This window comes from Acinonyx jubatus, chromosome A3, assembly GCF_027475565.1.
Source record: "Acinonyx jubatus isolate Ajub_Pintada_27869175 chromosome A3, VMU_Ajub_asm_v1.0, whole genome shotgun sequence".
NCBI classification, from domain to species: domain Eukaryota; kingdom Metazoa; phylum Chordata; class Mammalia; order Carnivora; family Felidae; genus Acinonyx; species Acinonyx jubatus.
Window position 1 is genome coordinate 126,536,212 of NC_069388.1, and position 16,647 is coordinate 126,552,858.

The following is a 16,647-nucleotide window of genomic DNA, read 5'->3' on the forward strand; positions in this document are numbered from 1 at the left end:
ATGGAAGTAATTGCCTCTGTTACCGCTCTGGCAGTTCTTAACAGAAGAACCTATTATCCATCATCTTTGTGGGGGAATCAAAAAGTGTCCTAACTGAAGAAAGTCATTTGTTCCCTCAAGTCTATACTGTTTGGTGGGGGTGGGGGGAGGGAACTTCTAGATGCTTTCTATATGCTAAAGGGATGATACACGTTGAAAACTAGGGCTCTGATCTAAAATTCACAATGCTTCGAAAACCAAAAGGACTTCATATAACTTGTTTGGCATCAAAACCTGAATTAAACTGACATGAAGTTATTTCATCTTTGCTTTATCTCATCTAGTGTGAGCATTCAAATGTTTTACAGCACAAATGTAATGTCTTTGATTCTGGGTGCTCTCAGAACGTGCTGAAGGTATCATGTCATATGTGATACATTTCTAGCATAACTTCCTGAAAATTCAGAACGTTCTGAATTCTGGGACACAGAGCCATGCAATAAATCAATGGTGGGTCTGGGTTCTCTTTCTGAAGGTGGTTCCCAACTTACTGTATCATTCTGCCTGTTTTTATAGTTTACAGATGCTGTTTTAGTTGTTCCAAAATGTACCTGGGATTTTGGTTTTACGTTAGGTATGGTAAGACACCCAGACGTGGAAATGATGGTCATGAAGGAAGTTTATACTTGCAGATCCCTAGACATAGGAGGCAGGACAGGCCACCCAGGGCCCCATTGTTACAGCAAATACTTGACGCCCAGGAAGAGACAAGCGACATGTACTCGGGGAATCAGAACAGACTGTTTATTTCGCACCAGGGTCGGCCCAGCGGAGTCACCTCCAAAGGCTGAGCCGTGAGCCCTGGCGCTGGCCTTCTTTTATGCCTGGCTAGCTTCCGGGTATTGGAAACCTTCTATTGGCTGCACGGGGTGGGTGGGAGGCGTTATCAGTTGTGCTACGTGGGCAGTTGGCTGATGCAAGAGGCAAGCAGGATTACAGAAGCCAAAAGCATGCAAGGAGAGTATCCGGCCTCGGACACCTGGCTGGCCTTTTTAAAATCACTTCTTGCCCGCTTTCCTTCTCAGCACAGGGGGGAACACTTGGGTCAGCCTGGGGTCGGAGGCAGAGGAGGCGGAGGTGTGAGGGGAAAGCCTGGGCAAAAGTCTTTATTGTACTTTCCATGGGAACAGTAGGGGAGGGATTGTAGGCAAATTTGAGCGAGCCTAAAATAGATTGTTTGAATAATTTTGTAAGACTCCAGGCTGTAGTTTTCTCTGGTTGTCCAGTGGCTGGCCCTGGGGTGGTTAGAATGGAGGAATATAAAAGCCACTGGAGACAAGGTGGTTCAGAGTATTGGCTCTAAATTGGTTGGTTTGCATATCAGAGATGTGCTCAGAGTAATTTGTTTGCTATCTTTAGGAATTTCTAGCTCTGAGAAGGGCAGTCTTTCCAGGATTATCAAACACCCAGAATGTCAAAACATCGTAAAATAGAAAAAAAAAAAAAAAAGATTAACACATTTGTGCGTATGAAATAAAATCTGTGTGGATATTATTCACTTGAAGCAAACATTTATATTTTAGGGTGATTATTGTTACTGGTAAAAGTAACAGTGATGATTCTTTAGACTTTTTTCTGAGGGTGATTTTTGTCATAGTCCGAGCTAATGGAAATGAAGTATTTCTTTTATCTTTCCTGCTGTAATAAGCTTTGTATTCAGTTATTATATGTTCAAGAAATGCTAGAGATCATCTTGTCAGTTGTATCTTTGTAATAATATAACTTTTTAAAATAAACCTACTGGAATTTAGGTGTTCAGATGAAGATCTTCCCCTTGAATGATCTTTCCTGAGGACTCTGCATCTATTTCAATTATGTTGTCAGTTGTTCCTTTCTGTCGTTTTAGTTTGTTGTTGGGTTGTTTTTGTTTTGGAATTTCCTTCAGAGTCTGTAGCATATTCATTGGAATATCTCCTGGAGTATTTTCCTCACTTGAGGGTGCTTTGGTTTGGGGATACAGATAAATGCACATTAAATGGAGTGAAAGATGAAGTCAGTGATAGGATTTAAAAAAAATAGATCTGACTGGAAGATAGTAATGGAACTGGTATTAATGACAGATAGGCGTCAGATTGGCCCCTGTCACAACTCTTAGGAGGGATGGTCCTTCAATAGCCGGAGAAACAGCCATACACCTGAATAAAAGCTCCTGAACTTTGAGGGGACTGGGCTCTTTTTTTTTTTTTTTTAATTTTTTTTCAACGTTTTTCATTTATTTTTGGGACAGAGAGAGACAGAGCATGAACGGGGGAGGGGCAGAGAGAGAGGGAGACACAGAATCGGAAACAGGCTCCAGGCTCCGAGCCATCAGCCCAGAGCCTGACGCGGGGCTCGAACTCACGGACCGCGAGATCGTGACCTGGCTGAAGTCGGACGCTTAACCGACTGCGCCACCCAGGCGCCCCGGGACTGGGCTCTTTTGATGAGTGGGTTCAGATATGCTTATTTGGAAATTGGTTTCCCTTGTGCACAAAGAAAGGAAGTATCTGAAAACAGAATGGGAGGAGGAAAAAACTGGGTGAGATTGTAGGTCACTTTATAAGAAATAATGTAAGAAAGAAAATTAAAAGGGAAAAATCACTAGTATGTGAAACTATCGGACTTTTTTTCCCTCCAAAATACGGATCCTGAAGGACTATTAGGCAGGCATCAAATGGTAGAAGATATAAGGCAGGTAGAAGTCAAAATGGTAGCCCAGGGGTTTTATGCGTGTGTGTGTGTGTGTGTGTGTGTGTGTGTGTGTGTGTGTGTGTACGTACAGTATGCAATTTCTAGACGCGAAGTAAATTTGCCGCATATTGTCCAGAATGTTCGCAGATTAAACTTCCATGTTTTTCTTGCTTTATCTTCTGGCGTCCCAAAGATAGAGCTAAGCCTTCATCCTTCAGTTTTAATAGTGTTCCACAACACACTCACCAGTACTGTTTCTTCTTCGCTCTCAGTTATTTGTAGAAAATTTGATTTGGGCTCTTTGGATTGTATTTTTTATTATTTATTTGGAGACTTTCTCTTGTCCTAGTGTGTTTATCCCCAAGGGCAGAGACTGATTGTTAGGGCAATGTCTGGTTCAGAGAAGATTCTCATTGCCACGGAATGAAGGAATGAATTTGCAGATGGGCCTTGAAATGAGCAGCTTTTGAGTAGAAAACCTCTCTAAAATAGTGCGATTCCTCGGAAGTCCTGAGGCTGACTGGTGGTCCAATTTGGTCCATAAGGTTTGGGGAATACAGAGGAAATGAGTATTTAGAGAACCAATATTGCCTCTGTAAGGTGCAGCAGGGAAAGCTCAGATCCCTCCCGTGAGTCATCCAGAGGAGATTCTGAATTCTAAGTCAGCTTTTGACACTTCATCCACTTGTAGGTGGTTCCTCGCCCCACCAGTGTCTCATTGTCCAGACTGTTAGCTAAACTCAGATTATATAAATGACTTAAATTTTAGTTCAAGTGAGACACAATTAGGAAGGTAAATCTTCTGGAAAAATATTATGTGGTGTATTTCTGAAGTCAAATATCATTTACTTTGGATTATCCACATAACAGTTCTCCTTCATTAGTGCAGATCATGAGATTCTGTGTCCTTTAAAAATAAAGGATTACGTTGTGATTACATACGACTACCTGGTATTTGTCGCTAAAACCCTAAATGAATCCCGTGTTAATACAAACCACGCATAAACACAGGCTTTGTTGGCAGTGTGCTCTCTTTTATTAAAGCCATGAGACTGATAAGTCGTTGCTTATATAAAAAAAAATGTGTGGAAAAGTTGTTAATAGTTGGGAATCTTAAGATCTTATACAATCAAAGCAAGGGCTTTTTGTGGAGTGTGATGAAGAGGGATGTTCTTGGAAGGAACAAAACCTATCCATTGTAGTATTCAAAAGATTTATCCTAAATTTGCACTCACATAGCTTTCTTGTTGCTTTGCTTTGTGTTGCTCATATGCTCGTTTACCATGTCAGCTGTCATTGATACATATAATTTTATAGCATGGCTTGGGCCTTTATAACCAAAAGATTAGCTGTAAGAAACCATCCTCACTGATCTCTTTGCACTTAGACTTTGTACCTGCACTAACAGAATTTTCTCCTATTTAAAAGTGTCATGAATAGCACAGTTTGTCTGAGTTAAGGCAAGGTTACTATTTAATAGCATGGCTTCATGTGATCTGTATTAGATGGTATGCATAGACCTTTGTAAAAGGTCTCAGAGAGTCCTCTCGAGCTAGGTATCTGTTGAAATCATGTACGACTGAAAACATGGCACGTAGTAACCATGAATGTCGTATAGATCTTCAAGTAAAATCATGCATTTTTTCCCCCTGCCTTCAGTTCTGCTGCAGCTGGCAAGTGATGCTTTACCAAGTGACATGACCTTGGCTCTGGCGTACCTCCTGGCCTTACCACAGGTGAGTTTGCCGTTACCAAGAAGGGACTTCATGAGCAAACAAAAAAATCTGTGCTGGGGATTTTTCACCAATAAATTGTTATATGTCTCACTTCCTTCTGATTGTTCTTATGTGCTGGAAGGACTGTGGTGTCAGTATTCAGAGAGCAAATTCTACCATTTTAGCTGAAGTGTTCATTTCAAAATCTGCCTCTCCATCACAGGATCTGCCTTTACAGTGTCTTCTGAATTTTAACGTCGTCCCGTTCAGTTGAGCGTGAGCTTGCGTTGATGTGATGGAGACTTTGAACATAAATTCTGTAGTGATGGCTAGAAATGTAATGGCTTATGATGCTTTTCTTAATTTCCTTTCAGCTGAGTTCATTCTGTCATGTTCCTTTCTAGGTGTTAGATGCTAACAAGTGCTTTGAAAAGCAGGCCCACTCTGCTTTATCTCTCCAGCTGGCAGCATATTACTATAGCCTCCAGATCTATGCCCGACTGGCTCCATGTTTCAGGGACAAGTGCCATCCTCTTTACAGGGTGAGTCCTCCTCGTTTCCACTTTATTAACAGGCAGAGCTGAGTTACTTGTCTAAAATAGTTAAAACACGTGTTTATCTTTGGAGGGACTGATGTGCTTTATATCCAGAATGCATTCCCAGCATTGGATGTAATAACTTTTCCAGGCACTGGAAGAGGTAGTTCCTCATGTTATTGTGAATGCTGATTCTTCCCACAACTTTGCTGTCATTTATTTTATTTTACAACTTCTTAGGAAAGGTTAAAGTAGTAGGAGAGGAGAAATGGAGAATTGAGTGTTTAATTCACCTCCCGGAAGGAAGATGGCTCTAATTTAGGACAGTAGGCAATGCAGTTCTTTGAGCAGTGCTGTACTTTTATTTATTTTTAAGCCAGAAATACGAGGGTAGTTACTGTGCCGAGAAATGTTGAAACATGTTATGTCTACTTGCCACCAAGCTCCAGACAACTTTTACATAACTTATAAAGTGTGGCCTCAAGTTATGTGTGCATTCTTTTGTGGACACAGACTTACTACGGATGCCACTGGAAAATCAAAGCCCTCTAGGTTTACTTGTATATATACCAGTTTTAATTATCAGCCTTGGGAAATTATCTACTTTTTTTTTTTTTTGTACTGGTGTATTTTTTTAATGTTTATTTATACTTAGAGAAACAGTGAGAATGAGTGGGGGAGGGGCAGAGAGAGAGGGAGACACAGAATCAGAAGCAGGCTCCAGCTCTGAGCTGTCAGCACAGAGCCCGATGCTGGGCTCGAACTCATGAGTGGTGAGATCATGACCTGAGCCAAAGTGGGACGCCCAGCCCACTGAGACACCCAGGTGCCCTTGTACGGAGCTATTTTTAAGAGAATTACTACTTTAAGAGTAGATAAGCAAATCGGACTTGGAAATCCACTATGTGTACAGAAAAAAGGTCAAATTTCGTGGCAGGATTCTTTCTGTCCTGACCTCAGAGCACACTTTAAAGAAGTACTTTTACAATCCAAGTGTGTATCAAAGTTCTAGCTGCCTCAGCCTTCCCAAACATCTCTAGGAATCTACAAGGACATGAAAACATTCCCTTTGTGGCAAAAATTCATGGCTCTCATTCATCCATTTTTCTTTAAAAAGAGAAAGAGGGGGGATCATCTAGAACACACGTTAATCTTGCAAGGGCATACTGTTATTAGACCTGTATTGTCCTCAGGCATAGTTTTATCATGATGACAGTTGGCCAGGTAAGGAACGTTTTCTTCTTTTTAGCTACTTAATATATTACTTTATTTTGGGGATTGTGTGTGTGTGTGTGTGTGTGTGTACATACATACAATTTTTTTGTTTTGTCTTTTATAGCTATTGCTTTGTGCAGTGATTTGATTCCATACTCTAGTAATTTTCCTTTGCTTTATTTTTATGTCTCAGGTATGTTTCTGTGTGAAATAACAAATTGAACCACTGCGCTGTAAATTGAGGGACAGAAGTGATCACATAGGTGGAAGCGTGGCGAATGTCCTTCCGGAACAGCGTACTCACTGTCTTTGTTATGTTAGGTGGCCGTCAGAGATGGTGCGCGGCAGATTTGCCGGTGTCTGTCTTTCGTTAGTGCTGGGCACATACATAAGCAACAAGTAATTTACTCCAAAACACCAAGCGTGTTGAAACGCAGTGAAGCTTTACTTTGACCCAAAGCATTGTGCCTTGTTACAAACACAAGTCAGTTGTGTCCTCAGGACTTCCTTGACCGCGATTTCTAAGTGGGTACCGTTGGCATGGGATCCAAGTGCTGGAGTGGGATCGCCCTCTCTTGTTCCCATGTACGTACTCTGTATCAAGATCACACTGTGTGCCTAGCACTGTGCTGCACTTTCCATGAATACAGAGCACTGAAAGGTCAGTCATCTGGGTGCGTGCCGTGGGCTCTGAGCATTAAGACGAAAAGACGAATATGGCTGCCTGAGCGCCATGAACCGGCCGCTTACTGTAAATGCAGAGAAGACAGTTACATGCAGGGGACTGGACGGGCTTTGCAGGAGAGCGCTGCAGACCGATGCACCACAGACTCACTGGGCCCGTAAGGGCCGAAGAGCTTGCTGTAGAGCTACATTTTGGCCCAGTCTTCAGTGTCGTTTCTTAAAAAATCTTAATTGAAGTAGTCCTCCTCAAAAAGTAGTCCTCTTGGAGGAGAATTCTAGTACAACATATGTTCCTCTTTTCCCTGGTAATAAATTATTTTTATAAAAAATTATTTGTGCCAAAAGTTGAAAGTCCTTAAATCATGTACTGTTTGTGAGAGAGGTGAGTTGGGAGAAAACCATTCAAGTCCACCCCGACTTTTATGTCTGGCAGTCACTGTTTCCTTCTTCAGATCCTGCAGTCACCCCATAAGGAGCCCCATTGAACATCTCCCCAACTCAACCATGGGAAGAGACAAAGAACATGGAAAGCTCAGGGTTAGAAGTAAAGGTGCTTCCATCTTGGTTTCCTCCGTGTTCCCAGCAGTTCTTTTCACTGAGTAGAAGTGTGAACATTTTATTTCCAGATCTTGTGTTTTGTATATCCTGCCATAGATCCAGTGTTTATCAAGTGCCCAGTGTGAACGACCTGGAGCCTGGCATCACAGTGAGAAGAACAGTGAGACTTGATTCTTGCCCTTTTCTGACCCTTAACCACAATTTCTGTTTCTTCCTTCCATCTCATGTCACCCCGCCACCTGTCCACTCTGGGCCTTGTTCCCGTCACCGTCCTCCTATCAAACTATCCTTCCTTTGAAGATGTCCGTCAGAGCTGTCTTGTCTTGCCCTAGCCCTGGGCCTCTGACTCTTGGTTGTTAGACTCTTCACCTACCCTGTGGCATGGCTCGGGACACCTGCTCCTCCTCTGTCTCTGGGCCCGGTAGCAAAAGGCAGCTGCTGTTCAGGGTCCTCTCTTCAGGAAACTGCAGTAGAGCCGCGTGGGAACAGAAACAGTAAAGTCCACGTAGCCCCGCGTGTTTGCTTCAACACATGATTTCTAACTTCTCGGCTGCTGCAGGCAGAAACAGGTGTCTCTTCCGGTAGCGTTAAGACAGCACATGGCCGGCTCAGGGGCCAGCCCATTCTCCAGGGACTTCGTGGCAGTTCTGTGGAAAGCATTTGGTTGGTTGGTAGTCTGAAAGGTGAGCTGAAGAGGTAGAAAGTACCCATGATTTTTTTTAACATCAAGATGCAAAGATGTTCTGAAATTCTTCCAGATAGATGTGTTAAAAGGGCGTGGGAGAGGTCGACCACCTCTCCAGTTGTTTTTCTTCTCTCTGCCCCAGGTCCTCAAATTAATTCAGTCTCCGGGATCCATGGTTCTTCACCTGGAGCACTGTAACCGTCTCATAAACACCACCCTGTCTTTGCTTTTGTTACTTTTGTATCCTTTCCCAAACATCTGCCAGAGTGGTGTTTCTAAAATGGAGATCTGGTCACCCTGCCTTGTGCCTAAAATCCCTCAGTGATTTCCTGTTGTCCGGGCAAGGTCTGCATGTCCCCCACGGTCTGGCCTCTGCCTCTTTCTCCAACTCCATCTTCCTTTGCCCAGCCATACCAAGCCACTTAAATTTCTCAGATGCCCTGTGCGTTCTCTTTCCTTGTCTTCAAACCTGTGTTCTTTGCTATGATGTTTTCCCCCAGCATTTCTTTGCTTAGCTACTTGCTTCAGGTGTTACCTCGCCCAGGCTGGGTTCCTGTCCCCTGCCGTCACTCGGCAGTGCCCCCAGGCTGTGTTTGGTGCTCTTCTGTGGACATCTGTAGTGCCCTGTACTTACTCCAGTCATTGTGCTTACACTCTCGTTTTGCATTTATGTATCTTTCATCTCACTAGATAATGAGCTGTTTGAGGCCAGTGTCTGAGTGGTATTTGTTTTTCCCAATGCTTAGAGCAGGACCTGGATAATAAAAAGGAGTAAATAAATCTTCACTGGGTAGATTATTGAAAATTAATGAATAATTCTTCGGCACATGTGAAATGATTGAAGTGTGTGTGTGTGTGTGTGTGTGTGTGTGTGTGTGTGAGTGTGCGTGCGCATGCGCTCAGGGATTTATCAGGTGATTATGCCAGGCCATGTTCTAGATCCTGGGGAAACACAAGCGCACAAGACACATAAGAACCCTTGCCCTTTTGGGACTTACATTCCATTGAGGAAAGGACACCATCAACAAAATAAGTAAATACAATATATACTCTGTGAAATGGGGGCAAGAGCTATGAAAACAAAAAGCAAAGAAGAGTAAGCAACACGCGCGTGCGCCTGTGTGTGGAGAGCACAATTTAAACAGGCTCAGGAGAGGCCTCAATTCAGAAAGTGACTTTTGACAGGACAAAAAGACGAGGGCAGAGCCAGGAAGATGGGAGGGGAAGAGCCTTCCAAACAAAGGGAATAGCATGACGAAGGTACTGAAGCATCCCTGCGCCCATCCTCCATACTGTGGCAGTTTTTCAGAAAGTGTTTGAGAGAGTATTGAAATTTTACTCCATAAAACTCAAAGCTTTGAAGAGTTGCCTGACCCCAGATGGAAAGGATAGAAATTCAGTCTGTGACCAGACCTCATTGTGACCAGCAGGGTCTCCCCTGTCCAGCTAAAAGTGTCAAAAGGCGTGTGTGTGTGGGGGGGGGGGGTGGGCAGTAGCAGCAAGGGTCTGGCCTATGGGAATTTTCAGTGGACGCTAGAAAGATCAGACTAACCCTGAGAAGGCACTGGCTGTCTTAAAGTACCTCTCCCATTTATTCTGCCACTTGATCCTTTGAGCAAGCCCATTTTGCAGAAGATAAGACTCGGAGAAATCCAGTTACTCGCTCCAGGTTGCCCTGGTGGAAAGTGACATCCTGTCACTTAAAGCTCCTGATTCTAGGCTTTACCTGCTTTTTGCTTGCACCAGAGCGGTTTCTGGCGTGCAGTCTAATGAGTCGGTCGCTGCGGGAAGCTCCGCTTTGGCTACAGGTGAAATCTAAACTCCTTTGTGTGACAGAGACGACCCTCCCTGAGCTGACTGGCTCTTCGTTACCCCGCCAGCACGATCCTGATGCTAGCTCTTTTGAAGTTTATGTTTTAGCTGTTCAGAATTTATATTTCTCTGCATTTAACATCCTTTTTCATACCTCTGTGCCTGTGCAGATGTAATTTCCCCGCTTGAAGTGCCTCCTTCTTCCCACTCTCAGCAGATAAGTCTGACTCAAAAGAGCCTCCTGTGTGGAGCCTTCTCTGCCTCTGAGCACACACGGGTCCCTTCCATGTCTCACTGCTCTAGCGTGGACGCCCCGCGAGCAGTTCTTCCGTGGTACTGTAGGTGACACACAGCTGCCCCCTCTCCTTGTGGTAGGGCAGGGACCCCATCTCTCTCCGAGTCCCCGGGACCTCACCCATCGTAGTGGCTCAGTGGGTGTTTATCGGCACAGGAATAGCTTCAGGAGGCATTTCAGCTGCCGTGGGTCAGGGCGGCCTTCAGGCCCGAGTTCTGCAGCTTGAAGTTCCCGCTCTCTTTGGTTTGAAGGAATTGCGGATGGAAACAGTAGCTGTGTGTTTTAAGTACATAGAGTTTTCCACTGGCAACCGGGCGGCTCATTGTTGGAGTCTTTTCAGCATCTTCCTTTGCATAAAACAACACTGCTAAGTTTGGAATTAAATATAACAAACTCCCAATGAGTCATCGTAGAAATTGGAATCAAAGTGGTTTCGATTTGTTGCCTACACATAACAGCACTCAGTGAAGCTAGCTTTCCCTCACTTGCCACTTCAGCTCGTTTCAATTTTCAGTCCTCAGGAATTCTCCTTCTACCCCCCCCCCCCCCCCCCCGCCCAACCCGAGTTCTGAGCTGCGGGATGATTACTAGGTTTGAATACAGGTACTGAGAGAATTTGTGGGGTTATTTCTGACAAAAGGCCTGTGCACCCTAATGGAAGCACTATCCTAAGCCTGCCAGCACAGGCTCCTGGGGCTTTTCTAGATCGTTTTTGGAGCAGCCCACCTTACCTCAACTCTTCTTTTTAGGGACCTATAGTAACAATTGACAAATGGTCAGCTGGAGAGAGTTTTCTCTCCTTGTGTTTGTCCTGATAGACTTGTTTTTATGTTTAAGAAATAATACATATGTGGCCACAAAACTCAAACGATGAAAATGGTATACAGCAGAAAGTCAGTGGTTCCCTTTTGTTTCCTTCCAGACATGGTGTATGGATATACGTATTTATGGAAACGTTTTTTATACAAATGTGAATATACCCACTGTTAGGTACCTTGATTTTGTTTGCATTTATACCTTACCTTTATAATTATTGTAAATGCATCTGTGTAAGTGTGATCTTGCTAGCATTTTTTTTAAAGTTTCAGAAGATAAAATCAGTTAAAAATGGAAACATGCCCTTCAGTTTTATATGCTAGAGAAGCAAACCCAGCAGGGGATGAAATTCAAAACTTTATGGTAGACCATTTCTAAATGTGGTTTTTTTAAGCTACTAATTGAAAATACTAAGTAGAAAATTATCTCAAGCAAATAACAACCCTAGAGGGGAAACGCACCACCTGTTTAAAACTTTCCAACCAATATTACCAAGAAATGGAGACTATTAAACTGGAATGGATTTATTACCTCTACTAGTAAGCAGTAGATTAAGTCATCGAGCATTCTGTAGCCATGAATATTTATGCATATTTTGTTTTTACAGGGATTTGACCATATTCTTTAAAGAAATCATATTTTATTCACCCCCTGAAGAACTGTGTTGCCAAATTCGGGGAAAAATTTAGAATAATTTAATTCTCCACACTTTTCCATTTAAAATTTTTGATGCCTTTTTATGTGGTTATTTTTGCAGCCTGTGATGTTTTGCAATATCACATTGAATGCCAAATATGAGAGATTCTGAGGCTACCTGTAAAGTCCTTCAAAAGCTTCTTAGAAGCTAAAAGCTTTCATATGCTTGGGTCACATTATTGGACTTAGTTGGGAGAAGAGGGAGGGCTCTGTCTACACACACACAAACAGCGATTTGCGATGTGAGTTCGGGTGTAGAACATTTGTGGGGACCTGTTAGCAGCATAAGGAGCGCGGTAGGTGAGAATCAAGAGGCTTGACTCACTTCCTTGCTGTCAGCCCCCAGCCGAGGATGTCTGCGGTGCAGATTGGCATATCTGCGATGGGAACCATGGTCTCCTGTGCACATTGCTGGGCCGGTGTGAGGGTCAAATGACATTCGTGCCAGAGTGCTTAGACGCTTGAATGTGTGAAATAACGTGTAGGGGTGAGTGGGGGATGCTTTGGAGTATTTTGAGAGAAATTGTGGTAAGCTCAGGGGAAGAATGGTGATTAAAATTTAAATCAAATTTTGGAAGTAATCATGACCAGTGAAGTTCCTTGAGGAAGAGAGAGAGGTAGTAATGCTAATGGTAAGAAGATAATTTACATAGAGGGCTAGAATTTACAACATGCTAATCCATCTAGCCTCATTTAATCTTTTTGGGGGTTCCATAAAGAAGAAATTGCTTCCATTTTAATAATGGAAAAGCCGAGGCTCAGGGGAGAAGAACCAGTAACCCAGGTTATTTGATGCCTATTCCTGTGGTTTTTTACCCATATCTGATTTCCTTTTTCTTAGAAGCCTTTGTGAGTTGTCCCTTCTCATTAGTATTACGTTTTACACAATCAGTTGAAGTACTGAAAACCTTTCTGTACATTTAGCAGAGATTTGATGATCCATAAGCTTGAAGACACTTGGAAGTCATCATCAGAGGGTTAATAGCATGCCCCTAGTCTCACCACCTTATTAAGACAGAATTTTAAACAAGGTATATTTATGTCAAGGGGTTGAACAGAAAATGGTATTCTAAACTCTCTCTGTTGTCATTAGAGAATTCAAAACCAAAAGACTTGAAGATACAGCTCGAATCAGGTATTTAGTTGAACACCTACCATTGTGTGTCCTCTATGGTCTCTTGTATTTACATATGTGTATACATGTATAAAAGGGTTGTGCGGGAGGATGTACCTATGTGTAAAAAAAAAAAAAAAAAAGCCAATCTGGATGTAATAACAAATGACAGCATTAAGTCCATCAGTGACAGTTGATCGTTTGTAAAAGGACTCCGGTGCCATGACTTTGTTACATTCGGGGGGAGCTGTGTATACACTGGTCTCGTCAGGATCCTTACAATTTCAAGAGATCCCCTCCCCTGCATGCCAAATGTACAAGGATGGTTTTGGGGAGGCATTATGCTCGGGAGTCACATGCCACACCACCACTTAACCCAGCAGCCTTGGTCAAGTTTCTCACCTCCCAATGCCTCTGTAAAAACAGATGGTACTAGCAGACTGGTCCCACCGAATGGTTAGTTTTAAGTGAGATTCACTTCACGTATGTTTAGCTCTATGCCTGTCTCCATACCGAAGACTTTTAGGTCTCCAATACCGAAAAATATTAGGTGTTTGTTCTTAAATATTTCTTAGAACAGCGAACACATTTGATGTATAAAGAGCATGAAATAAAAACTCCAGAGTGGCTAGATAATTTCTACTTAGTAAAAGAAAAGAGATTACAGTTGTTTAAACTGTGAAGGAATGTACTGACTGCAATTCATTGGTCTAAAATTGTACTTTTAACCAAGAAATCTGCTCTGAATATTTAGTGGAGGCATACATGAGGAAAGGTGTGGAACTTCCCTAATTCCACACCTGGAGGGATGTACAAGGATTTTATTTTTATGGTTGAATTCCTCTACATTCATGGGATTTTAGCGTGAGAAAGGCGATCCTCTGGTGATGTTCCTTTGTTTTACATCTGAAGAAGCTGAGCCTCAGAAGAGTCCAGAGAGGAGTAATTGCTCCCCGCCCGCAGTTCCTGGCACTCTGGGTTTGTGACTCGGCAATGGTGGGTATATGCAGATGCCTTCTGTGAATTGCTTATGTGCCCATCTTTGCCAGCCACTGCTTCTTAATTGCTTGAGAGTAAGCCCTGGGCCCAGTTTGCTTTCTTATAATGATAGAGAAAGAGCACTTTAACATACCTTATTTATCTGTGCCTCTTAGCAAACCATCAGGACGGTGTGCGCATCGAGTCCTATGGTGAGGAAGTGGGGATCTGAAATAACTTGCCCCAAATTGCATCCCTACTGACTGAGGGACCTGGAATAGAAGGACTATTGACTTTAAAACCACTGCTACCTGGGCACCCGGGTGGCTCAGTCGGTTAATCATCCAACTCCTGATTTCAGTTCAGGTCACGATCTCGTGGTTTGTGGGTTCGAGCCCCACGTCGGGCTCCATGCTGACAGCGAGGAGCCTGCGAGGAGCCTGTTTGGGATCCTCTCTCTCTCTCTCTCTCTCTCTCCCTCCCTCCCTCCCTCCCTCCCTCCCTCCCTCCCTGCCACTCCCTCTCTTGCACATGCCCACAATCTCCGTTTCCCTCTCTCAAAATAAATAAATAAACAAAAGCCACTACTGCTGTTCATCGTCTTTCCCTTTTACCCCGTACCTGATTTGTGCAAGAGAGGCTACTGCGCTCTGGAGAAGACAAATTCACGAAATACTCGTGGTCTCTGCCATAATTTAATAAGCTATAATGTAATATTTATAAGAAAAAGCAGTGTAAATTGTAAATTTGAATTAGCGTTAAAGTGTAAGAGAATAGAAAGGAGGAGGCGTTACGATATTGAGGTCAAGTGAAAAGTATGCAGGCCGCACCCCCCATACAGGTGCCAAATCCTTGAGATGCCAGGAAACAAAGTGAAAAATGAATGTGGAGACAAGACCTGTGGGAGAAGCCTTGAGAGAATGGAACCGGTTGACTCCACGAGCAGGCGTGGGAGCCACAGCCTGGTAGAGAGGGGCTCGGAGAGCCCGATGGCGGGATGCTCGTAGCCTCTCCTCCAAATGCAGCGGGCAAGTGCAGACCCAGGGCTTTGGTCCGAAACCGCCGGGTGAGAGCGTCTGTGGGGGAAAAGCTGTCCTTTGGTGGTGAGCATGGGTTTGCTGGCAGGGTGTGGAATCGGGGCACAAGGTGACAGGCCACGACAGGAGGGTTGTGCCGCCCTGAAACCCGATCATTGGAGATGCGCTCTTGCTCTCTTCTGCTGCGAGGCCAGAAAGTGCTGACAGGGTGAGGCTGGGAAAGCAGGCAAGGACGGTGCCCACCTGGGGGCGGGGACAGAGCAGGTGTGGATGGGCTTGCTGGCCCTGGAGCAGTGGCCCTGTACCGCGTGACTTCAGGGCCGGCTGAGCCCTTGCTGCATGATTCAGGGTGCTGCCCCGAGGCTTCAGCCCTTGAGCGGAAAGGGGGTGGGGCTCAATGGCAGCTGTGGAGGCGGCACTAAGTGCTGAGGCGTGGGATCCCCTTTGTCTAAATCCACGGCCAGAAACACCATCCATATGCAGCCGATTCCCAAATCTCTTCTAATTGCAGTTAGATTTGCTTTATTCGTGCCATCTTTCCGTCAGGTCTTAGCTCCCCAGGCCTTAGCGCATATTGAACCCTCACTGCACTTTGTCTCCCTAGATTTTCCTGGCGTTTTCACTGCTGATACCGGAGTGGTTAGTCTAGGCATTAAATCTTCCAAGAAGACTTCCTCTGAATTCCCACAGAACCCTGTGCTTACCTGTATTGTACCATTTTACAATTATTTGCTTGATTGTCTCTCTCCAGAGACTGCATCCCTAGAGGAGAGGGTCATATCTTCTCACTGGCACATAATAGGTGCACAAGAAATATTTGTTGAATGAATGAAAGATGGTCTCATAGCTTACTTTGAAGTGTGAGTTTTCAAACCCAGGACTTTTGACTTGAGACTTAATCTGTGGTTTATGCAATGGGACCGAGTGTGTGCATAGAGGTAGGGAAAAAAACAGTGACTTTTTCTCAAATCCACCTACCGGAACCCGAGAAGATTTCTCTAATTGGTTTTTATCGGTTCTCTGAGAATGTTTCCTAATAGGATCAAGAGAGAAATGTCAGGCTAGGTTTGGTAATACAGACTCGACGTTGACAAATCTCCTGTGTACCTCAGAATAATGGCGTACGCGTTAGAAATGCTGACAGCTTACTATAAGTAAGTGTGTTTCTAAGAACCAAAGATAGATTCTGAAGTTTTTCCCCCTAATTTGCTTATATTAAAATATATACCATGTCTTCCTAGGAATTGAGGGATTGAATTACTGTTGTTCAAGTATTAGGCTCCCTATTAAACAATTCCAAAATCATAGCTGAGCTGCTTTTGCTTCGTTGACACACCCTGACCAACTTTAATGTAAATAAAGGTGGCCAGTTCATCCCTTATTTTTCTTTCCTGTCGGCTGTCAGATTCCAGGTTTTGTTCTCTTTGAGTAATTTTTTTGTTGTTAGAGAAGCTGTAAAGAATTATAGAGCAATATCCCACTGAGCTCCAAATTGAGCAGAGGAAAAATTGGTTGGATGCTCTCTTATGCAACTAGAAGTGTTTTGTGATTTTAGGAACAGGGATGGGTTCCCCACCCCCCCCCCCAACTTATCCCTGGAGAAAACACTCTTCTACTTAGCTGTCTTGGCATTTAGAGTGGCATTACTGAGCTGCATCTTAGTTATTGAGAACACTTACATGGTCCAAAGAAAATTTATCCAGGGGCAATGAAGATGACAATTACTTCAGGGTGAATTATTATAAATGATCAGGTAATTGGGCCCCCAATCTAACGTAGGGTGATGAGAGTTGAAAA

General features: G+C 43.7%; 1 protein-coding gene across 3 annotated transcripts in view; it reads left to right on the forward strand.

Moving 5' to 3' along the window:
• Positions 1-16,647, forward strand: part of NBAS (NBAS subunit of NRZ tethering complex) — a 331,328-nt gene that overhangs the window by 211,651 nt on the left and 103,030 nt on the right. For all 3 annotated transcript variants that reach the window (XM_053201218.1, XM_027077936.2, XM_027077937.2), the window contains exons 39-40: positions 4,369-4,445; positions 4,829-4,966. In XM_053201218.1, coding sequence (XP_053057193.1) covers positions 4,369-4,445; positions 4,829-4,966 — 215 coding nt within the window. The remainder of the gene's footprint in view (positions 1-4,368; positions 4,446-4,828; positions 4,967-16,647) is intronic.